At 38.4% G+C, this 24,747-nt stretch overlaps 1 protein-coding gene across 2 annotated transcripts in view; it reads left to right on the top strand.

The window, feature by feature from the left end:
• Positions 1-20,202, top strand: part of RAB3GAP1 (RAB3 GTPase activating protein catalytic subunit 1) — a 124,120-nt gene extending 103,918 nt beyond the window's left edge. For both annotated transcript variants that reach the window (XM_081241606.1, XM_081241605.1), the window contains 6 exons: positions 143-370; positions 13,787-13,883; positions 13,978-14,081; positions 14,215-14,330; positions 15,828-15,930; positions 19,307-20,202. In XM_081241606.1, coding sequence (XP_081097732.1) covers positions 143-370; positions 13,787-13,883; positions 13,978-14,081; positions 14,215-14,330; positions 15,828-15,930; positions 19,307-19,543 — 885 coding nt within the window. In that variant the 3' untranslated portion in view covers positions 19,544-20,202. The remainder of the gene's footprint in view (positions 1-142; positions 371-13,786; positions 13,884-13,977; positions 14,082-14,214; positions 14,331-15,827; positions 15,931-19,306) is intronic.
• Positions 20,203-24,747: the final 4,545 nt, after the last annotated feature.

The following is a 24,747-nucleotide window of genomic DNA, read 5'->3' as shown; positions in this document are numbered from 1 at the left end:
ATTTAAAGGTGATACTGTAACTCAGGTCACATACTAGATTTTGTAAAGATTGGTCTTTTTGTGAAAGTATGATTTTTGAAAACAGGTTTATCAGTAACTGTTGATTTTTATTTGATTCTGCTGAATTTTTTGTCTGTTTTAGGCAGCTAATCCAGGTTGTTTTCTGGAAGATTTTGTTAGGTGGTACTCACCCCGGGATTACATTGAAGAGGAAGTGATTGATGAAAAGGGCAACATGGTTCTGAAAGGAGAACTGAGTGCCCGAATGAAGATTCCAAGCAATATGTGGGTAGAAGCCTGGGAAACAGCTAAGCCAATTCCCGCTAGAAGGCAAAGGAGACTCTTTGATGATACACGGGAAGCAGAAAAGGTAACTGATGTTTGGGTATACTGCTAATTGTTGTTCTAGTATTTTAAAAACTATGATAGATATGAAAGCTTTGGACATACTTGAGAAGCAAAGCATTGAAATGTAATGAACCTTTTACATATTGAATATTCACATTTAAGATTTTAGAACTGGTTACAGGTAGTCCAAAGAGTAAGACATGCATATTTTACATAGAATGTTTACCATTGGACCATCTCACAGCATATGTCAAAAGCCTTAAAAATGATCATGTCTTTTGACCTAGCAGTTCTACTGCCAAAAAAATGTATTAAAGGAATAATGAGAGATACATAAAGATCAGTGTTCAAGAATGATGTTCAAAAAGTTTCGTAGTGAAAAAGTAGATACAGCCAACATTTCCAGAAATAAGGCTTTGTTTAATAAATTATGATATAATCATTTAGTAGACTACTTTGCAATTATTAAAAAAAACATTTGGAGTTCTGGAGAATATTGGCAGCCACCTGATATCAAGTTGTCCCACATACCCTTCCACCCACCCAACTCCCAAAAAACTCCATGAAATTAAGTAGAGTACAGAAATCCATGCTGTCAGCATTACTACAGTTAGAGGTTACAGTGATCTTTGAATTAACTAAGTAAGTAGAGAAATAAGCCAGATTCCAGTGGATTTCCCACTGTTGTAAGCCTGTGGGTGTAGAGATTATGGACAGGGAGTCTTAAGAAGAAATGCTGAGGGATACAGAAGACTTAAATGCAGTCCAGTCACTCCAGAAAGATTGCTCCTAACACTAAGTGTCAAAATACTCAACACAGGTAGGGCTTGAGAGTTAACAGCACTGGCTAAGGGAAGTGGCTTGACAATAAGCAGGACCAGAAGTGGACACTCAGAGAGACTCTGCCTTAGGAAGAACCAGGTAGATAAGTAGGAATGATACACCCCTTAGAGATAAAGCATTGATGGGAAAGAAGGAAAGAAGGGGAAGATTAAAGATTCTGTAGGAATGAAAGAGAAATAAGACATATCAACCTCTCTCATCTCCCGCCATCCATTAAAGAAATTATGCAGAAGAGGGCACTTTTGAACTGTGACATGACCTATAATAGTAAAGAGCAGACCACATCTATATAAAACTACTATAAAATATGGAAAGCACAAATTGGATCATTTCAGCTAATAAAAACATTTCCCAGAAAACTGACCACAAAGCAGAAGAAAATTGTAACATAACAGTCCAAACTGAATCAGATATTCTCAAACAAGCATGGGGGATATGAAAAATGATGTTTAATTAGAAATACTAAAAACAAGAGCACAAATGAATCCAAAACCCCACAAAGAAATGAAACTACTGTTGATTTAACTCAGGATAGAAGTATAAGAAAAAGACAACCATATCAAAAACAAAGACTAAATTACATGGCACCCACAGAAGAATAGGTTCATGTGTAAATTTAATAAAAGGCATTGAGGAAAAGCAGCAAAACAGCCAAGAGAAAGAAACTGAGATAAAGGAGTAAAGGGACTGGGGAGAAAATAGTAAAAATGAAAGATAGGAAAAGTAGGAATAATACTCATTTTATTAGAGTCCTTGAAGCAGAAAAATCAGAGCACTAGAGCAGAACTAATACTTAAAACTGCAATTTAAGAAAACTTTCTGATTATGAAAGAAAACCCAATTTTACACATTGAAAGGGCTCACTGGGTACAGGGGAAAGTTGACTAGGAGTAGCGAACTCCAAATTATATCACTGTAATACTACTAGACCTTAAATATTTAAAAAACAAAAACAAAAAACTCAGACCCTGCAGGCAAAAACATGAAAATAATTTACAAGGGAAAGAGAATGAGAGAGTTGTCAGATTTCTCAACAGCAGGGCAGTGTGGAGCAGAGTTTTCAAGAAATATAAGCAAAAAATACACACTAAAGATTTTACGTTCCACCAAGATGTCCAGGTAGTCAAGGCTATAAAAAATGTTTTCTCTGAGTTTTTGCCCATATAACTGTATACATGTGCCCTTCCTGAGGAGTCCACTACAGCTGCCCCAGTCCAATAGAACTTCCTGCAGTGTTCAGAATGGTTATAGCTATGCTGTCCAAAATGGTAGCCCCTGGCCATATGTGGCTTTAATGAGCACTTGAAATGTGGCTTGTATAACATAGGAACTGGATTTCTAAATGGCTGCATTTGGCTAGTGGCTGCCTTATTGAACAGTGTAGTATAGGAGGATGAACTTACCCAACCAAGAGATGACTAGGGAAACTTTGGCAAAGGGCTTATGGGTGAGCATCTCATTTATTTAATTTTAGAGCTAAGACTAAAACTAGATGGGGACATGGGTAGAAGAAGATGTAAAAACTGTATATTAGGGCAAAGTAGAGAGAATGCAGCTATAAAAGTTGGGATGGAAAAAGAGAAGGAGGAAAGTAGAATGAAATCATTGACTGTTACATAGATAATAAGTGGTAAGCAAAGGATACCATTTAAAATTATCAGACCAGTTCATAAAATAAAGATATAAGGGAATTAAGGGCAGCATAAAAGGTATTAATACAAGGTTATCTACTAGAATAAAAATATAAACCTTCCTAAGTACAATGGAAAAATTATTCAAAAGCAAAGAACACACACCAAATAGAGTAACACACATAATAAAAATCATATCACATGCAAAGTAATTACATATAATTATAAGATAGTCATATAAAACCCAGCTCTCTGCTGTAAACAAGGCATTCTGTGATTCAGAAAGGTTACAAAGTAAACAATGGACAGAGATTTACCAGGTAAATGAAAACATTAAGAAAGCAGGAGTTTTAATCCTGATGCCAAACAAAATAGAATTGAAGCAGAAAAGCATTAAATGAGATACACAAGGATGCTTTATAGTCTAAAAGTGGTATTTCACAATGAGGATATATAGTTGTTAATGTTTATGTACTAGATAACACGGTAACCATTTGTATAAAACAGAAACCATGGGAGATGCAAAAAGAAATAGATGAAAACACACTAATAACAGAGGACTTTTAACACACTCTTAATACAAGACTGGTAAACAAAACTAAGAAAAGATCTAAACAAGATAATAAGGTTGATCTTTTAGATGTATCTCAAACACTGTACCTTGATAATAGAAACTGTACTTTCTTTTCAAGCACACATGGAACATTCACAAAAACTGATAGTAGGGACTTCCCTGGTGGCGCAGTGGTTAAGAATCCACTTGCCAATGCAAGGGACACAGGTTCAAGCCCTGGTCTGGAAAGATACCACATGCCACAGAGCAACTAAGCCCGTGCGCCACAACTACTGAGCCTGAGCTCTAGAGCCTGTGAGCCACAACTGCTGAGCCCGTGTGCCACAACTACTGAAGCCCGCGCACCTAGAGCCCATGCTCTGCTACAGGAGAAGCCACCTCAGTGAGAAGCCTATGCACCACAACGAAGAGTAGCCCTTGCTCACTGCAGCTAGAGAAAGTCCGTGCGCAGCCACGAAGACCCAATGCAGCCCCCCCAAAAAATTATATAAAAAAAACAAAAAACTGATAGTATATTAGGGCACAAAGAAAACATCAGTGGGTTTCATAGTGGCAATAAGACCAATACTCTGATCTCTGCAATAAAACTAGTAATTAAAAATTAAAAACTCTAGGCCTTCCAACTGGAAATTTAAACAGCACTTAGGTGAAAGGGGAAATACAAAGAGGAACTATAGAATTCCTGAAAAATAATGATGATGAAAGTACTGCATATCAGAGCCTATAGGATATATTTAAGAAGATATCAGGGCTTCCCTGGTGGCGCAGTGGTTGAGAGTCCGCCTGCCGATGCAGGGGACACGCATTTGTGCCCTGGTCTGGGAAGATCCCACATGCTGCGGAGCGGCTGGGCCCATGAGTCATGGCCGCTGAGCCTGTGTGTCCGGAGCCTGTGCTCCGCAACGGGAGAGGCCACAACAGTGAGAGGCCCGCATACCAAAAAAAAAAAAAGCAACTAAGTCTGTGCGCCACAACTACTGAGCCTGTGCTCTAGAGCCTGTGAGCCACAATTACTGAAGCCCGTGCGCCTAGAGCCTGTGCTCTGCAACAAGAGAAACCACCACAATGAGAAGCCTGTACACCACAACTAGAGAAAGCCCACGCACAGCAATGAAGACCCAGTGCAGCCAAAAATAAATAAATAAAATAATAAATTTGTTTTTAAATTTTATTTATTTTTTTTTTGCGGTACGCGGGCCTCTCACTGTTGTGGCCTCTCCCGTTGCGGAGCACAGGCTCCAGACATGCAGGCTCCACAGCATGTGGGATCTTCCCGGACCGGGGCACGAACCCGTGTCCACTGTATCGGCAGGCGGACTCTCAACCACTGTGCCACCAGGGAAGCCCTAAAATAAATTTATTTTAAAAAATTATTAAAGCAAAAGAATGAAAATTATTGGATTAATAAATTCCTAACTCAAAAACCTAGAAAAAGAACAACAAAGTAAAACCAGATGAAAATTAAGGAAAGGCAGTCATAAAGATAAAAAGTAGATAACAGTGAGGTAGAGAACAGAAAAACAGATCAAATTAATAAATCTGGTTTAAAAAAAATCAAAGTAGATAAGCCATTAGCTACCTTAATCACAAAAGAAAGGGAAAAGCATGCATATGCAAAATAAATGAAGAAAAGGGCAAATGACTATTGATTCAGAAGAAGTATTTTTTTAAACATACTGAAAATTTGAAAACTGAGATGAAATGGATGATTTCTTAGGAAAATTCAGTGTACCAAAACTGACCCCAGTAAAGACAAATTATATATAAACAGACCAGTTTCCAAAGAAGAAATAGAGACAGTTATCAAGGAATAACCCTGTAAAAAAGCACCAGGCCTAGATGGTTTCACAGGGGAATAGAGAGACCATGTAGTTCCAATGCTGCACAAATGGTTTCAATGCATAGTAATTGAAGGAAATTTTCCAGTCTTTATGAAGTAACTATAACAATGTACCTAAACCTGATAAAGACAGCATACAAAAAAAAGTTTACAGACCAGTAATAAGAAATTGAATGCAAAAATGCTAAGTGAACAGACTCTATTACCACTTTAAGAAAATAATACATGTTGATTGAATGCAAGGATGATTATTTGGAACTCTATTTATACAGTATAATTGACTGGATTAACAAGTCTAAGTAGAAAATTGTATCATCATGAAGCAAAGGCACAGGAGCTAAAAAGAAAAAATCTTTGCAGATTATGTGGCAGTATACTGGAAAAAATCTAAAGAATCATTGTTAAAACTAATTCAAGCAAAAGAATTCAGCAAGGTAGCAGGATATAGAGTTAATATACAACTAGTAGCACTCATGTACACAAATAATAGACATTCTGAAGATGTAAATGTCATTATCTTTTCACTATAAGAAGAAAAAAAGCCATTAAAATACTTGGGAATAAACTTTAACAAGAAATCTTTGAAATCTGAATAAAGAAAACAAAATGCTCCTGAAAAACACAGTTGAACAAATAGAAAGATACTCCTTGTTCGTGGTTAGGAAGTCTCAATATCATTAAGGTCAGTTCTACCTAAATCAACTTATAAATTTAGTGCAGTCCCAATAAAAACACTAAAAGGCTTTATTATGGAGCCAGACAAGTTGGTACTAAAGTTCATATGGAGAAATAAAAATGCAAGTTAGGACTCAGGGGTTTGGAGAGTAGACGTTAATGGATTTCTTTTTGGGGTGCTGAAAATGTTACAAAATTGATTGTGGTTTTTGGTTGTACAACTCTGTAAATATACCTAAAACCACTGAATTGTACACTTTAAGTGGGTGAATTGTTTAAAAAGCACATGCAGGAATAGCTAAGAACAGGTTGAAAAGAAAGAGCTATGGGGGAAGGGAGGGAAAGGGCGGCAACTAACCGAACCAGATTTTAAAGCACAGTACAAAGCTTCACTATTTAAATAATGTGATACTGGCGCACAAATAGACAGCTTAGTGAAACAGAATGGAAAGTCCATAACTACATGTGGAAATCTAGTATATGATGAAGACGGCATCTCAATCACTGGGGTATAGATGGCCTTTTTAATATATGGTCTTGAGATAACAGAATAACCTTTTGGAAAAAGTTAAATTAGATCTATCTCATATACCATAGACAAGAATGGACTGAAGACGAAGCTGTAGGAGCACTAGAAGAAAACATGGGTGAATTCCTCTGTAACCTGAATATAGAGAGAGGAGTCAAAACCCAGATGCAGTTAAAAATATGATTGATAGAATTTGTTTTAAAAAAAACAACTCTTGCATGGCAAAAAGAAAAGTAAATTCAAAAGACAAATGATAAACTGAGAGAAATATTTGTAAACTGGGAGAATATGTATTGCAGATAAAGGGCCAAAATACTATAGAAAAATGGTCAGGAGATAGGAGTAGAGAACTCACCATGAAAAGGCTAATTACCCTTAAGCCTATCAAAAGATGTTCAACTTCATTCATGATAAGAGAAATGCAAATTAAAACTGTACTGAGAGAACCATTTCTCACAATCAGATTGGCAAAAATTCAAAAGCTTGATAAATATTCAGTGAGGCCATGAGGCACCAGGCCCTCTCATACAGTACTGGTAAGAGGCTAGATGGTACAAGCCCCTGTGGAGGGGAATTTGGCAGTATTTAACAAAATTTACATATGCATTTACCCTTTCACCTAGAAGCAATCCCATTTCTAGGAATTTACCCTAATATTTTCAACAGAACAAAAATACAGATGCATTAAGTTATTCATTGCTGCATTACTTGTAATTACAAAATACTGGAAACTATCTACATGCCCAAACTTAGGAGCTTTGTGGAATAAACTGTGGTTCATCTACATAACTGAGTACTATGTAGCGGTTTAAAAAAAAAAAAAAAAAAAGGAGAAAAACCTTTATTAACTGATAGAAACCAGCTTCTAGGATATGTTTTTAAGAGAGAAGTATAAAAGTGTATAAAAGTAAAGTATAAAAGAGTATCAAGGAGTATCGTAAAGAAAAGTATAAACGAGTATAAAAATAAAGTATAAGAGTATAGCTTCATTTTGTGTTTAAAAACGGGGGGGGCAATTAAGAAAACATATATCTATTTATGTTTACAAAAAGAAACTCAGGATAAACCAGAAAACACTGAAATTAGTTACCCAAAATGGTTGGGAGGGGGAGGGAAAGATAGAGTGGGAGGAATATGGGGGGGGTGACAGTTAGAAAAGAGTGTGCTTTTTTTCTGTATACATTTGACTCTGGAAAAATGTAATGGTCTACATTCAAAACTTAAATCAAGAAGAATAGAAAGAGGGGAAATAACCTAAGACTGAAAGCAAGCTGAGATAAACTAGCTGTATTTCAAACGAATAACATCTACACTGAAAGGGGGATGGAGTGGGAGGAAGAAATCTAATTCAGGTAATTTATGGACAAAAGATATGTTTGACTGTATACCCTCAGGTGTGGTGGGTGGTGGGAGACCACAGGAAACAAATCTTAAACTCATACTTTCTAGGTTTGTTTTTATAGTGATATGGGTAAGCAATTCTGAAACTTGTAGATGGATTATTGTTTGAGCAAATGAGTAATTTGGTATTGTTGGGAGCCAGAATTCTCATTGTGGAAGTGAGATGCAAACGTGGAATTGAGGAAGGCAAAGAAGACCCAGTGGCAGTGATTGGAATTGGAGGTATTGGTGTGGACTCATAGGTTTCTAAAATACAGATAGGCATGTGGGTATGTACATATGTATATATATAAGCATACATTTCCTAGCTCACTTCTGTAGGGATCTAGAAGCAGTGACATCCTGGTAGCAGTGAGTACATATATTTTGATTTCTAGAACATTCCTTACTAAAAGGAACCATGCTTCAGAGAAATGGCTGATTTCAGGATTGGGGCAGGGAAGGTGTAAGATGTATGGAAGATCGTGTGTTGCCAGAAAATAAAGAAGTGTTTTTTAAAAAGATGGGGGCATTTCATAAGTAGCTAGTAAGGGGCTCTTACTGGCCAAATCTGGACAATTTGAGTGCCAGATAAGGACAGTAATGAATTATAAACCATTGGATAGAAATCATAACCCATGGGTCCACATTGATAATATGTAGATAAATAAAGAAATGGGAGAGAAGGGAGGGCATTTCAGCAGAAAGATGAATGATAAATAGAGAGGATACATTGGAGTTGGAAACTTCATTTTACAACCATATTTATAGTAACTGGTTCAGGTAAGAATCATCAATAGATATTAAGTCTAGGTGGAAATCTGGGTGAAGAGTGTCATACTTGCATGGTTTTAAAGTGGCTCTTTACAGATTATACTTCTGAACTGCAAGGGAATAAATAATAAGTATGCACTGGAGAAATGGGACAGTACCTTGACTGAATGATCAAAATGAATATCACCAATAAGGGGCAGATTGTCTGCATTGAGATGTGATAATCTGAAGGATCCAACATCAGTTATGTACTGTGTGGTCCAAGAGTGCATAGTCTGCATCTAATAATGAGGAAACATTAGAGAAACCCCAAATGAGAAACACTCTGTTTTAAAAAGAGCTAAAAAAAAAATACACACAACTGTGGGAGAAGATTAAAGGAACACAGGAACCAACTGAAAGATTACCCAGTGGCCAACACTGGAACAATTTGAGCAATAATAAATAAAATAGTATTGGATTATAATCAAAATATAAATATCCTTGAGTCTATAGTGATATAAATAAATTGTGGAATAAATTGGAGAGGAGAGACAAATCTCCCATGCATAAGAACTCTAAATCTACTCTGCCATCAAGGAAGTGGAGCATACCTCTGCACTCCATAAGTGTGGGCTGTGCACGGTACAGTGTGCAGCGTAGGGGAAATGAGTAGCTGTACAGTGCAGAAACCTGACAAACACCACCTTAGCCAGGTGAGCAAGGGTGGCAACAGGGATAAGTCACATCTTGATATGATATGATGAAAGTGGCACTCTACCTCTTTGGTCTTCCTCCCCAAAACATATAACTGCAGTTTAATTATCAGAAAAACAGCAAATAAGTCATAATTGAGGGACTTTTTGCAAAATACTAGACTAGAATTCCTCAAAACTGTCTAAGGCCACAGTAAAACCAAGAAAGTCTGAGAAACTGTCACATCCAAGGGGAGCCTAGAAACATTACTACTAAATATAATGTGATATCCTGGATGGGATCCTGGAATAGGAAAGGGACATTAGATAAAAACTAAGGAAACTTTGTACACAAATATTGAGAGCCTCATTATTCATAATAGCCCCAAAGTGAAACTAATCCAAATGTCTATCAACTGATGAATAGATAAGCAAAATGTTGTATATCCATACAGTGGAATATAACTCAGCCATGAAAATGGAGTTCTGATATATGTTGTAACACGGATGAACCTTGAAAGCATTATGCTGAGTGAAAGAAGCCAGAAACAGAAGGCCACATATTACATGGTTCCACTTACATGGATTATCCAGAATAGGCCAGTCCATGGTGAAGGAAAGTTAGTTTAGTAGTTGCTGGGGGATTGAGGGTAGTGACTGCTTTTGGCCACTGGGTTTCCTTTTGGGGTAATGAAAATGTTCTGGACTTAGATAGTGGTGATAGTTGCATAACCTTGCAAATATGCTAAAAACCACTGAAATGTACATTTTAAAGTGGTGAATTTTATGGTATGTAAATTATATCTCAATTTCTTAAAACTAAGGAAATAGGAATAAAGTATGGAATTTAGTTCACCAAAAAAGGGAGGATGACTATACTCAAAATGTCAGTGTTATAAATGACAGACTGGAAAACTTCCAGATTCATTGAGATTAGAGAGGTGTGATAACTAAAGCCAACGCATGATCCTTAACTGGATCCCGTATGGTGGTGGGAAAAGGTTATAAAAGACATTATTCAGTCAATTGACAAAGTTGTATTAAGGATAATAGCTTAGATTAAAATTATTTGATCAGGGCTTCCCTGGTGGTGCAGTGGTTGAGGGTCCACCTGCCGATGCAGGGGACACGGGTTCGTGCCCCGGTCTGGGAAGATCCCACATGCCGCGGAGCGGCTGGGCCCGTGAGCCATGGCTGCTGAGCCTGCGTGTCCGGAGCCTGTGCTCCGCAACAGGAGAGGCCACAACAGTGAGAGGCCCGTGTAACGCAAAAAAAAAAGTATTTGATCAGTGTTAATTTAGTTTAACTACATTCTTAATTTTAGGAAATATAGATATTTGGAGTTAAAGGGACATCGTATATGGAACTTGATCTCAAATTATTCAGAAAAAAATGTATGTGTGCATATATTGTATGTACCTACAGAGGAGAGATACATGTGATAAAAGAGATGAGGTAAAAGTAGCAAATCAATGTACGCAAAGGGTGTACAAATATTTTGTATTCTTGGAAATTTGTTTTTCTGTAAGTTAAGGAAAACAGCATTTGGAATAGTGTTAACAAGGATGTTCAACAGTGGGAACTCTTATTACTCTATATAAGAATGTAAATCTGTTAAAGTACTTGGTAAAATAATTTGGAATATGACTTCAGTATTTGAAAAACAATAATTTGGCATTGTCTATTTTTAGATAGATAGCCTGAAGAAATTCCTCTACATGTGCACCACAAACATATGAAATAATGTGATAGGAACATTATTTTAATAGCCAAAAAATGGGGGGGCATTTTAATACAGCAGTGAAAATGAGTAGACTAGAGCATGTATCAGTATTAACATCTATGCATTTCAGAAATAATGCTGAATGAAAAACAAGTCACTGAGGAGCATAACCAGAAGCAATACATGTATACAAAGAATTAAAACCAGACAAAACTAAGCAGCACATTGTTTAGGGCTACGTACATATGTGAGACAGCTATGAAGAAAACCAAAACAATGATTAGTAGTTTATTGAGGGTTGGAGTGTGTGAGGGAGGGAGTCTTGATCAGGGTGGGCACAAGGGGGACTTGGAAAGTACTGGTGATCTGTTTCTTAAGCTCGTTTGTGTATAAACGAGTGTTTGTGTTTTCTGTATTTATAAAATACTCTGGTATGTGTATTTTAAAAGTTTTTTAATTTTAAAAACGTTTCAAAACGCAAAACCCTCCAAGGCAAATAATTTTAAATCATACATCATTAAATGAGCAAAGCAAGTTATGAAATTGTGTATGAGTTTTTGTTAAGAAATTGCATATGCATCTGTATCTTTGTGTTTATAGAAATAAGTCTGAGAAGAAAAACACAAAACTGTGTTGTTCCTTAGGAAGTAGGATTTCTAGAGAACTTCTGCATTATACTTCTTTGTTTTTACTTATGTGCTTTTGAGATCTGTGAGCATTTATCAGCTAGGCTCACATTTTGAGATTATATTTCTTTTGTCTTTACTGCTGAAGAGCTTAAAGGTAGGGTCCAAGTGTTATACATACTTTTCTGTGTGTTTTTTTTAATCAGAAAAATAATAAAACAATTTCCATTTTAGAAAACATACTAAAACCAAAAAATTTAGAGGAAGGTCACTAGCAACGTTTAGAAATCTTAACTGAGGAAGAATGCAGGTTACAAAACATTTTACATACTTAATATTAGTTCACTTAATATATATATTCAAAATCTTAAAGAATCCTGGAATGAAAATGCTCCACCACTAACAGTTATTATTTCTAGGTGGTATAATTTGCAAGTGGTTTTAATTTTCTTTGTATTTTCCTAATCTGCATGTATTACATATGGAAGTAGGAAAAAAATTATGAGAGTATTCACCATCATTAAGGACTGAAGTTCTTAGATGATTTCAGTAACATTATTCTTACCTTTGGGAGTAGTAGCTACTTACCTGAATGAGCAGCGGTAGGTACTAAGAGAAGAGAAGAGAGCTCATCTCTACCCTTGTTACAGATGTGAGTTCAGTGGTACTCTTTTATCGGGTTGGCCAAAAAGTGCCTTCGGTTTATCTTTTTGAGCAAAGAACTGTTCCAGGTGCCTTTTACAGTCTTCCAGGGAATTGAAATTTTTTCCATTAAGAGAATTCTGTAAAGACCGAAATAAATGGAAATCCAAAGGTGCAATGTCTGGTGAATACAACCGATGAATCAGAACTTCCCAGCCAAGCTGTAACTGTTTTTGCCTCATCATCAGAGAAACATGTGGTCTTGCATTATCCTCGTGGAAGATTATGCATTTACTGTTGACTAATTCTGGATGCTTTTCGTTGAGTGCTGCTTTCAGTTGGTCTGATTGGGAGTAGTATTTGTTGGAATTAATCATTTGGTTTTCTGGAAGGAGCTCATAATAGAGGACTCCCTTCCAATCCCACCATATACACAACATCACCTTCTTTGCATGAAGACCGGCCTTTGTTGTGGTTGGTGGTGGTTCATTTCGCTTGCCCCACGATCTCTTCCATTCCACATTGTATTGTTTCATTGCCTATCACAATCTGTTTTAAAAATGGAACGTTTAGGACTTCCCTGGTGGTGCAGTGGTTAAGAATCTGCCTGCCAGTGCAGGGGACACAAGTTCGAGCCCTGGTCTGGGAAGATCCCACATGCCACGGAGCAGCTAAGCCCGTGCGCCATGACTACTGAGCCTGCACTTGAGCCCACAAGCCACAACTACTGAGCCCATATGCCACAACTACAGGAGCCTATGCACCGCAACAGAGAGTAGCTCCCGTTCGCCGTAAGTAGAGAAAGCCTGCGCGCAGCAACGAAGAACCAATGCAGCCATAAATAAACAAACAATCAAAAAAATCCCAAAACGTTTTCATTACATTTAAGTAGAGAATCGCATGCAGAAATATGGTCGAGAAGGTTTTGTTCGCTTAACTTACGTGGAACCCAAACATCACATAACCAAGCTGGTGCAAATTTTCAACGCTCGATTTGGATGTTTTGAGTATGTCATCTGTTTCCCGCGTGGTATAACGTTGATTGTTCTCAATGTCTCAATTTGATCCCTATCAACCTCAACTGGTCTTCCCGACCGTGGAGCATTATCCAGCAAGAAATCTCCAACACGAAACTTCTCAAACCACTTTTGACGTGTTTGATCAGTCACAGCACCTTCTCCATACCCTGCACAAATCTATTTTTTGCATTTCAGTTGCATTTTTACCTTTCTTGAAATAATAAAGCATAATATGCCAAAAATGTTGCTTTTTTTCTTCCATCTTCAATATTAAAATGGCTACACAAAGATTCACCAATTTTGCTGTCTTTTTTTAAATGCAAACTGATACGACAGCTGTCACATACGATCTAACAAAATTGTTTCGAATGAAGTTAAAGAAAACTAAGTTGCTGCTAGAGCCATCTCATGGAAAAAAGTGAATGAACCTTTTGGCCGACCCAATAAATGGCTGCTTTATTCTTTGACAACTGCATTGATCACTTATCTAACTTCGTGTCTCCTTCAGGTGCTGCACTATCTGGCAGTACAGAAACCTGCAGACCTTGCTAGGCACCTGTTACCTTGTGTAATTCATGCAGCCATACTCAAGGTAAAGGAGGAAGGTAAATGTCTTATTTGATTAGTCATTAGTTCATTTCCAAAATAAAAGATTTTGCCTAACTTATCTAATGATGGCTTTGATCTTTTTAAAAATAGAAAGTCTGGAAAACATTTCTTCAGTTAAGAAGATTATAAAGCAAATAATATCTCATTCCAGTAAAGTTTTGCACTTCCCCAATCCAGAAGACAAGAAATTGGAAGTAAGTCTGATCTTTCCAAGTGTTCTCCTCAGTTGGCAATAATTATTTTAAAGATGCATTTTTAAAAGGCTTTGCTTTTTTTTTTTTTTTTTGCTGTCTTCCAATGTATGCCTCTCCCCTTTCGCACTGTTAGGAAATCATCCATCAAATTACTAATGTAGAAGCTATAATTGCTAGAGCCCGCTCACTGAAAGCCAAGTTTGGAACTGAGAAATGTGAACAAGAGGAGGAAAAGGAAGATCTTGAAAGGTAATTGCTATCTGATTAACTCATTTTTATCTGCAATAGGAAAAGCCACCACTCTCTTTAGAAAATTTTTGTAAAATATTGAGATTCTTTTGTAGTGTTCCTCCATTTTTTGTAACAAGCATTGGCTAGAGACAGAGAAATATTTGTTTATCATAGGATTTGACCTCTCCTGTATCTCTGAGTATTTGCCATGTGTTTCCATTCCTCCCACTTTTAGAACGAAGGCTTCCAGGTCTCTCTTTCTAGGAGTGTCCTTGTTTGCTCTTGGAGGAACTGGCTGTTTACTCTTTGTTACTTGCAGGGCCCCAGAGCTTTGCTTTCCACTCTCACTGTTCCTTAAGTACAGGCAGAGGTGTTCTGAAACTATTTCTGCTGAATATTCCTAGTTTTTACACAACATTTACTAAAGAGTTACTAAATCTTCTGAACAAGATTTATGATAGCAAATGTGCATATCCTCTGTGCTTTGTGAATGTGTTTTGAAAGAGTGACCAGATGGCCTCTCCATGATGAGGCAAATGATTGGGTCAGCCTTTTCCTCCTTCCAAGATTTGGACCATTTTGAAGGGAGCCTGTCAGTGTGGGTCCCTGTCCATTTTTGCCTGAGGTACTTGAAAGGACGATGTTGTTTCAATAGGTTATAAAGTGTTTCCAAATTAGCTACTTGAGCAGCTTGAATTTGTTATAACTAAAATTTTCATCAGTCTTTCCATGAGAAATGGCATTATTGATGATAAATAATTAATATTATATGACAAGGCATTTGCTATAGCTTTTAACAAGTTCTTGTTTGAATATTATATCTTTTGTTGAAATTTTCGCCCAGCCTTCTTTGCTCTTGAAAATTCCTTCCTCTTAAATGAGAAGGATATGCTCTAATCACAGGAATTGTTTCTAAGATAGCAGTGAGTTAGTGAGCAGGTGGTGCAGAGTTGGTGGCTCTGTGCCTTCGACTCTCTTAGCTCCACCATACGTTGTCTGTGATATACTTGGAAGTAGAGTGTTTCCAGCACATAATGGCACAGCTTACAATTGAGACTTTGCCCAGCAAAACATGTATTTTAAGCGCACGCACACACACAGACACACACACTCACTCATACACCTTAAAAGAACAAAAATGAGAAATAAGGACCATTGCTTTGCTGTATAAATTAAACATGGTTTTTGTTGTTAAAAACATTTAAAAAATCTTTTATTTAGTGTAGCATCTTCTATAGTCTGAAAGAAATAGACTGAATATTTTTTCTTACACTTTGACAGAGATGGGCTTTTAAAAAAATTTACAAAAACAGTTGAAAGGCAGTAAGATTGTCATTTGAGTCGATTTTAATTCCAAATGTCGATCTGTCCTGTTAAAAAAATTTCCACTCCAGCCTTGGTGTAGGGTTCACCAGTATCATTTTGACGGTTTGTCCCCAAAATGAATCAGGGAGGATTGACCCAGTGTGAACTGAGCAGCTTGTTTTCTATCCTTTCATTACCTCTCTCTTCCAGGTTTGTGAGTTGCCTTTTGGAGCAACCTGAGGTGTTAGTTGTTGGTGCAGGAAGAGGACACGCTGGCAAGATCATTCACAAGCTGTTTGTGAATGCTCAGAGGGTATGTGAGATTCCTTATTGACTGTGTCATGATCTCTCCAGGCCTCTGCTCAGTAAGGTACTGTTTTGATTCCCACACATGGCCGATTCTATGGCTGCTAATAACAGCATTGGATTCAAACACTGAAGAAATAATGACTCTCAACAGTAACTTTTTAGTCTTTGAAATCCATCTGCTTTCTTACATGTTTAAATAAAATGATAAGTTTATTTTAATACCTAAATTTCAGAAGTTAAAATGGCCTGAAATTCCTTGTTAACGAATCAGATAGGGACTTGTTTAGCAATGGCCAGTGCTGTGCTGTGGAAAAAATGTTTACTAGTTTCAAATTAGTTTAGTTTTACCAGTTTTAAACTCCATGTACTGCAATGGATTCACAACTTAGCTTGGAGTTAGTAAATCTAACTATTCTTATAATGGTGAAGAGATCTAACTTCAGAGGGTTCCTAAGAAGGAAGAGCAAGATTCAGAATTTTAGGACTATGGAAAACAGTCTTCAGCACAGAAAGAAAGCTCAATTTGAAAACTTCCCTGTGTCATTACCTCTACTGATAAAAGTTTTAAAAATCGTATAGTACCTCTGACATTCTAAAACTGTTCAGATTTGGATTTTTATGAGGATGGTATTAGTTATACTTTGGGTTGATTCTCTCTGTACTTATCTTGTTTACTGGTTAAGAGGCGCTGGTATTCCGTAGGTGATTCTCACATCAGGACTCATTAATATTAAAGATTCTGATAAAAGTATTTTGAAGTGTACTAGATACAGGGTGCCCCTTATGTAGCACTTTGATGACACTAGAATGGCCCAGTTTTGAAGGTATGATTCTCACAGTCAAATGAGAAAAGAATTTTCATGGGTTTACACATGGAATAAAAACTTCATAATCTCCTTTGAGTCGGTCTGGAGTGCATCGAATATATGAATTTGAACTTGAATATGTTGAATTTGAATATATTCAAAATCATAGCCAAATATACTGATAGGAATTTTAGCAAGAACTAAAACCTGAGATTATTTATGAGGTGGCCCCCTAAATTTAAGGATTTCAAGTTAAAAACCAAGTATTTCTTTATAAATTAAAGTTCTAGAAAACAATAGATGCTTACTTTGATTTATTTTGTTTTTCTCTCTGGCATGAAACCAAGTCTGTTTTCACATCCTGTGATATATTTGCCAGTTTACTAGCCAGTGCTTATAAGCACATTTCCTTGTTAACACCAATATGAATTTTCCTTATACTGCAAAAATTCTTTCCTCATTTTTAAAAACCTGTGTGTTAAGAGGATTTAAAATCTGAAGTATTTATAAAATATTTTTAATGCTGAGAGTAGAACACTCTCATTGTTCTAAATACGTAAAAGCGAAATTATTCTCCCCAATGTGGAAATAAGCTTCTTCCCTGAGACTGTAAGTAAGGTCTTACTGTAAAAATTTGGATAATACAGAGAATTATAATGAAAAATTAATGACACTGAAAAATGAATCACATTAATCTCACTACCCACTGGTGATCACTGTCAACATTTAACATCTAGTATATACAAATATATATATAAATATATGTAAATTTTACAAAATAGGATTATATTACATAGTTTACTTTGTTCTTATTTTCCACTTAATGTAATTATCCTTCTACATTAGTAAGTATAAGAGTGTATCATCTTTTCACTGGGCTCATTGTATAGCTAATCCCCTTTAATGGATACTGAAATTGTACATTCATCCCACATTATATAATTTTAAAATATTTTAAACTTTCAAACCTTGAAGTGAATGTTTTTAGGGAACTGGCAGACTGTAATCCATATAACAAGCACCTGGCTGGTACATTTTTAAACTCACCTCTTAAATATCTGGCTAATTAATATAAACCATTCAAATTTATTCACATAATTTTTCATAATTGATACTTTATATCAATTCTATTAAATCAAGATTTTAACTTTTTTAAGGTTATAAAATTTCACTGAAAATATTTTATAGCCTACAGTAATTTTACATATTTAGAACTTTTCCTTAAAATCATACATTTTAATAAACTTTCATCATGATTTTATGTGTCAGTGATATATCCATATTTAAATGGAATTCAGCAAACAGACCACTGATTGGATTTTGCCTTAGTCTTTCTAAATTGAATAAGTCAGACATCTAGTCTTAAATTCATTGGGTTATCTATTTTTCAAGACATGAGTACTTTTTTTAGTATCTTAATCTTTGGGAAAAGAACTAGATTTTTGCTGAACCATTTCCCCATTAAGTGACACTCTGTACGTTGCCTCTTGAGCCATCAGATGCATGAGTAGTGAGATTTGTCTGCTCAGTTGGACGGCTAGGTGTGTTGTATGTGGTGTGTTGTTGTCTTGATATTCTTTTGATAGGATCATGTTCCTTAACGTAGTGCATGCTGTCTCTGAAATAATCTTGAAATCTCTTGTCTAGCTCTTTTAAAACCATCTTGCTTGTTTCCCTTTCATCACTGTTTCTTTTCTCACCCTTTCTCAAGCTGACTGAATCTTCTGATGAGGTAACAAAATAGCCTTTGTCCCTCATAGTTCCTTGTGCCTTCCCATCCCTCTAACTTCATACGGTCATTAAGACTAACCAACCACCTCTTTAACAGTCTGGGTTTGGCATACCTTTCTTGCTGGTGTTTAGCATAACATGATTTCATATTTCCATTGCCAAAACAATTATTTTTTTCCAAGCTGATGGTATTGTGAAAGAAACATAGTGATCAGAGTTAAAATGAAAGCTCTAGTTGAATATGTATTTTATTCAATTTTAATGAAAAAGTAGATGCCTTTAATATTGAGAACTTCTCTTTTGTGGCCACTGCTACATTTCATGGACCTCTGTCACTTCCGCATTACATTAGTCACCCACCCAGCAAACAAAACCAGTGTCCTCAGTTTTAATTTGACAAATGAACCTTAAACAGAATTGAAAGAATCGATACAAAAATCATCTTTCCAGACTCTGGAGAGCAGCAGTTCCTTACTGGACTGAGGACATCAGACTTGGACTTGGGTCATTGCTAGAAGAAATGTATAGAAACCAGCACAACTCCATTGTCCCTCTTCATCAGATGTCTGAATATGGCCCTCACTTTCCAAAGCCGATTGCCTGGCAGTCATTATCTTCTGTCTGTGTCACCAGTTTATTTGTAATCTCTGGCTGCTCATGCAGTGTTTCAAGCTTCTTGCATTTTCTGTGTTGTGATTTTTGAGCAATCATAACATAACTGACTGCATTACTGAGTAACGTAGAACATTTTTATGTATTTATCATGCTTATTCATCTGTCCTTCAAAATGATCTGAGTTTAGCGTTCGGCCCGCTCTTGAACTAGCATGTGATTCTCTTCAAGGCTGCAGCCATGGCTCCGCCGGAGGAGGATCTGAAGAGGATGGTCCCCCCAGAAGAGAGGAGGCAGAACCTGGCGGCAGACTTCCCACCCGCTGCGGGCCGGGAGCTCATCTTGCGCACGACCGTGCCCCGCCCCGCTCCCTACTCCCGGGCTCTGCCTCAGCGCATGTACAGTGTCCTCACCAAAGAGGATTTCAGACTTGCAGGTGCCTTTTCATCAGATACCTCCTTCTTCTAATCCTTTTAGAGTTCCCTCATTTGTGGCTTCACAGACGGTGCTAACCCCTTCTGTGGGAAGGAGGTTGTGCCAGTCAGAACCTGAGAGGCCATGAAGAGGACCTGTCCAGTTTGGTGATCAAGAATCATACCAGCATCTGAGAGACTTTCCACTGGGCTCTCTAGGGTCTTGTGGGGGCAGAGGAGTGGGCTTCAGCTATTGAAAGATTTCTTCCCCAGAGAGACGGCCCTTGTTGTTTGGGGGATGGGGGGGCAAAACAACAGCAGGAGTTTTGTGTACTCCCTCTAGCAGGATTGTGTTCATTTCTTCTTTTCTGTGACTATCCCTTAGGCTATTGCCCTGCATTCATAGTCTCTGTAAACACTTATTATATTTATTAGTATCAGGTATGCAAAGTAGAGTTCCAGTTAACTCAGATTTCTGGATATTTTGGTGGTAGCTTCTACTCCCAGAATCTATTTTTAAAATACTAAATGACATTCTGTCTATTCAGTCACCTGGTGGCCATCTTTACTGTACTAATTGACTTTTGATGAGCATTTTGAATATTCTAGGAGAAAGCCTGGAATTTCACATAGTCTATGTGTTTTTCCATGTAACTGTGACTTAAATGTATTCCTTCCGATAAAAAAATATATATTAAATGTCACTGCAAATTAGTTTTATATCTCTCGTAAGGTTTGTTTCTCTGACTTGTTTAGTCTTTGGTTGCCCTGGAAGATATCACCCTGCAGATCGTTGTTCTCTCTCTTGCTGTACAATGTGCATTCCTTTTTTTGTGGTTGCTTGCAGTATTTAATGAAGCAGAGATGAGCACATGCTAAAAATATAGCCTCTGAACGTAGAGATTATCGTGCAGGTAGTATAATTTGGCATATGTGCTAATGTAATGAATAGAGATTACTTCAGTGAACTGTTTTGCTTTTGTATTATAGTTAAAATGAAATAATCGATGGGGGATGTGTAGCACCCAGCATAAGGATAACAACAACATATTTCTAGTTATTTGACGATCAAGATTTATCAAGTCTGTGTTGCTATGTGGCCTCTGTTCAGTAATCTTAAATCTATTTTTAGGCCTAAAATTCCCACTTTAATCCAAAGTAAAAAATGATTGTACTGAAGCATAGACCTTGCCTATGTAACTTTAAAGAATTAATAGAGCTCTGTAAACCCTATGTTATATTATTTTCGTTAAAAAATGTAAATGTGTGTGTACATATATGTATATATATGCATATATATGTGTGTATATATATATATATGTATGTATGTATGTATGTATGAAGTATAGGAGGCTCTAGCTGATTACCTCCTGGCCTTCACAGCGCTCTTTGGGATGCTGGATTTGACTGTTGCTGGTAAACCACACAGTGCGGCCCGAGGACTGAGCGTAGTACCAAGGAGAAACATACCTTTCAAGGACAGCATTTGTCTGCTTTCTAATGAGGAAGTTAATAACAAAAAACATTTTTCAAAGAGAGGTTGGACTTTAAAAAGGCGTTGTGAATCTAATAAAAGGGAAGGTGTTGCTTTCTCTGGCTAATTTTCTCTTCTTTTCTCCCCTCCAGTGGCATTTTGTTCTTATTTCAGTTAGTTTTATGCTGTCTCAGGTTTTCCTAAATATTTGCAGCCTGCTGAGTCTTGCAGGGATCTCAAGAACACTTTGTGCCTTTTTTAATGACATTATCCGACTTTACTTTTATTATAGTTATGTGTTTGCTGATTTTAAGATATTTTTAAGTACCTACTTCGTATCAGGTACTGTACTAGGCAATGAAGGTTAAACAGAATCTGAACATACTCCCTCCTTTCAGTGACCTTCCCATCAGGGAGGGAAGGCTGAGGTAACATTTTGCTATAAAATGGAGAGTGCAGTCAACTCGACGGTATGAACTGGAGGTCCAGTGTTTATTTAGTAATTCATTCATTCATTCATTTGTTGGTAGTGGAGACTAATACATGCAGTAATAATGAATATAGGAGACGCAGGGCAAATGGGTTGGAGCCCTGGTCCGGGAAGTTCCCACATGCCGCGGAGCAGCTAAGCCTGTGCACCACAGCTACTGAGCCTGCGCTCTAGAGCCTGCATGCCGCAACTACTGAGCCCGCGTGCCTAGAGCCCATGCTCTGCAGCAAAGAGAAGCCACTGCAGTGAGAAGCCCACACACCACAACAAAGTAGCTCCCGCTCGCCACAGCTAGAGAGAGCCTGCACGCAGCAATGAAGACCCAACACAGCCAAAAGTAAATAAATAAATTTGTTTTTTAAAAAATAGTGAATATGAGGGGTGATGGGAGAGGTTTTTCAGTCAGGCTTTAGGGATCAGGGAAATCTTTCTAGAGGAGTTGATTTCTAGATTGAGAGCAGGAGGTAAGTAGGAGCTGAGGTGGGAAGTATGGAAAATTGCAAAGAAGAACCACAGTTACTTCCCCGTCCCTGTACGCTTGCCCTAATTGTGATTGTGCCGCTGCTCCCAGGAAGTGGAGTTTATTTTTCCAGCCCTTGAATCTGGACTTAGCCGTGTCTTTCTTTGGTCTATGGGGTGTTAGCAAGCGTGACACAGGCAGAGACTTGAAAAGTATTTGCACGTTGAGGCTTGCCTTCTCTTCCTCCTGGGAACTGTGAGACATGCAAAGAAGCCTGCAGAAGGGAGAGAGAGTTGGGGTGGTGTGTTACACTGCAAAAATGAACTGATACAGGAGGGCGTAGGAAGATTGTTATGGGTAGAGAACACAGAATGTGCAAAAAACTCAGGAGCAAAGGAAAATGTATCTTCGGAGAATAGCCAGCATTTCAGTTTGGCTGGGTGAGGTACCCAGAGTAGAAAGAGGCAAGATGTGAAGATGGTGAGGTCACTGAGGTGAGATGAGGAAGTTCTGGGTAAACCACAGCAAGAAGTTTGGGCTGTGTCTTTGAGGCACTGATGAGTCAAGAGTTTGAAGCAAGGGAGTGACGTGGTGGGTTTTAGACCACACTAAATGGATTGGAGAGGCTAAGAAGTATTTACACATCCTAGATCTGGTACTAAATTGGAAAGTAGCAATTATATCATCAGTGGTTTTTTCCCCCTCCTTTGTGCTTTGTAACATGTTGCAGAGAGCCTGATAAGTGCTTGTGGAACCAACAGGAAGTGTCCTCACGTCGGCCCTCCCACTTTATGTGTCCCTATACCACTATAGTAATCCAGATTTTTCTTCAGGATGGTATTTTTAAAACTCTCTAAGCATTTATTTTTATATTCCATTCATTAGTTCAGCAGACGTTTATTGGATGCCAGCTATGTGCCAGGTACTGTCCTCGGTGATGGGGATACAGCAGTGAACAGGACAGGCAAAAGGCCCTCATGGCATTTACATCAAGGGATAAGTATGATCAAGTTACCTGAGTCGGGGGAGAGTGGTTTATGGACAGGTGATAAAGGAAGGCCTGTGAGGCAGTGACATTGAGCAGAGACCTGAATGAAGTGAGGGAGCCAGCCTTGTGGGCGCTTGGGAGATGACCCCAGATGGGATAGAAAAAGGCAGACGTAAGAGTAAACGTGGTATGTCGGAGGTGCCGAGAAAAGGCCAGAGTGGCCAGGGAGTAGAGTAGGGGAGGGAACAGGGTGAAGAAAAGAAAGGTGGGCAAACGTGCAAAGACCAGATCACACTAAACATCAGCAGCTGGGATTTGTTTTCTTGATTGAAAGGGAAAGCCAGTGGAGAATTTTGAAGGGGGTGGGCGGGTGGGGCGTGGTGTCATGATCTGACATTTGGAAACTCTTCACTCTGGCTGCTGTGTGGAGAATACACTGCAGAGGCAGGGGTGCAAGCAGTGAAACTAGTAGGAGTGTTGATGATTTGCACTGGAGTGGTAGCAGTGGAGGGGGTAAAAGGTGATCAGATTTGGTACACGTTTTGGAAGCAGACTGCACAGAATATGCTGACGGAATTACTGAGGGTATGAGGAAGAGTCAAGGGTGAGTTGGAAGTTTGGGGCCTGAGTAACTGAGTGACGCTGTCACATACTGAGATATGGGGAAGGCTGAGGGAAGAGCAGGTTTGCAGGGAGGATGCGAATCAAGATTGGGAGTTAGGACATGCTAACTCTGAGCTAACAATTAGATCTACCTGGGGGAGCCAGTGTCTGGGGTGGCCGCAGTGGCTCCCCGTCTCCTCCCTCCTGGTATTCACACCCTTGTGTAGTCTCCACCCCAAAATTGTACCAGAGCTGGGCTTTGTGGTGAACAGAACACGGAAAAAGTATTGGTGTGTCACTCCCAAGATTAGGTTAGGAAAGACATCAGTCTCAGAGTGGCTTTCTCTCTCGGATCACTCACTCTGGGGGAAGTCGACTGCCAGGTCACAACCCTAGGGAGAGGCCCACATCCTGAGGAATGGGGGCTCCTGCCAGAAGCCATGTGAGCTTGGAAGTGGATTCTCCCCAGTCTCAGAAGACTGCAGCCTCCTGAGGAACCTTGCACCAGAACTGCCAGGCTAAGCTGCTCGTGGTTTGCCGACCCTCAGAAACCGTGAGAGAATGTTTGTTATTTTAAGCTTCTGAATTTGGGGGCCATTTGTTATCCAGCAATAGATAATTAATACAGTTAGAAGTGATTGTGTAAGTTTGGAGTTTAAGGAAAAGGTTAGGGCTTGTGCTATAAATTGGGAAATTTAGATACAGACAGTACTAAAGCCATAGGACAGTATGAGACCACTCAGAAGTGAACACAATGCAAAGAGATGGTCTGGGGATTGAACCAGATATCAGGAAGAGGAGGAGGACGGCCAGAGGACACAGAGAAGGAGTAACCACTGATGTAGAAGGAAAACCAGAAGTGTGATGTTCTAGGAGTCAAGGAAAAAAAAATTGAAGGAGGGAGTTGATCAACTGGGTCAAATGCCATTGAGACACTGAGTAAGATGCGGCCTAAGCACTGACTGGTGCATACCTGTGCTTGCAGAGTAACAAATGCAGTCAGAGAGGTAATACAATTCTTACTGGGCAAGAACAAAGGTGACCACCGGGAGGGAAGATTCGTGTCCCCTCCAGCCAGTGGTGCACTTAACACTTCCGCCCTAAACCAGAGGGGGTTTTGGTTGCTGTGTACTCTTCCTTGCCAGGAACTGGAGGACGGGGTGGGTGCAGGAGGGTAGGATGAGAGAGAGGGCAAGAGCATGAAGCCAGTTCAGTCTGTTTCAAGCCAACTGTAACCCACTCTT

Source organism: Mesoplodon bidens, assembly GCF_964165515.1.
Source record: "Mesoplodon bidens genome assembly, chromosome: 8".
Classification (NCBI taxonomy): Eukaryota; Metazoa; Chordata; class Mammalia; order Artiodactyla; family Ziphiidae; genus Mesoplodon; species Mesoplodon bidens.
Note: the sequence above shows the minus strand (reverse complement) of the source record. Positions and strands in the feature narration are given on the sequence as shown.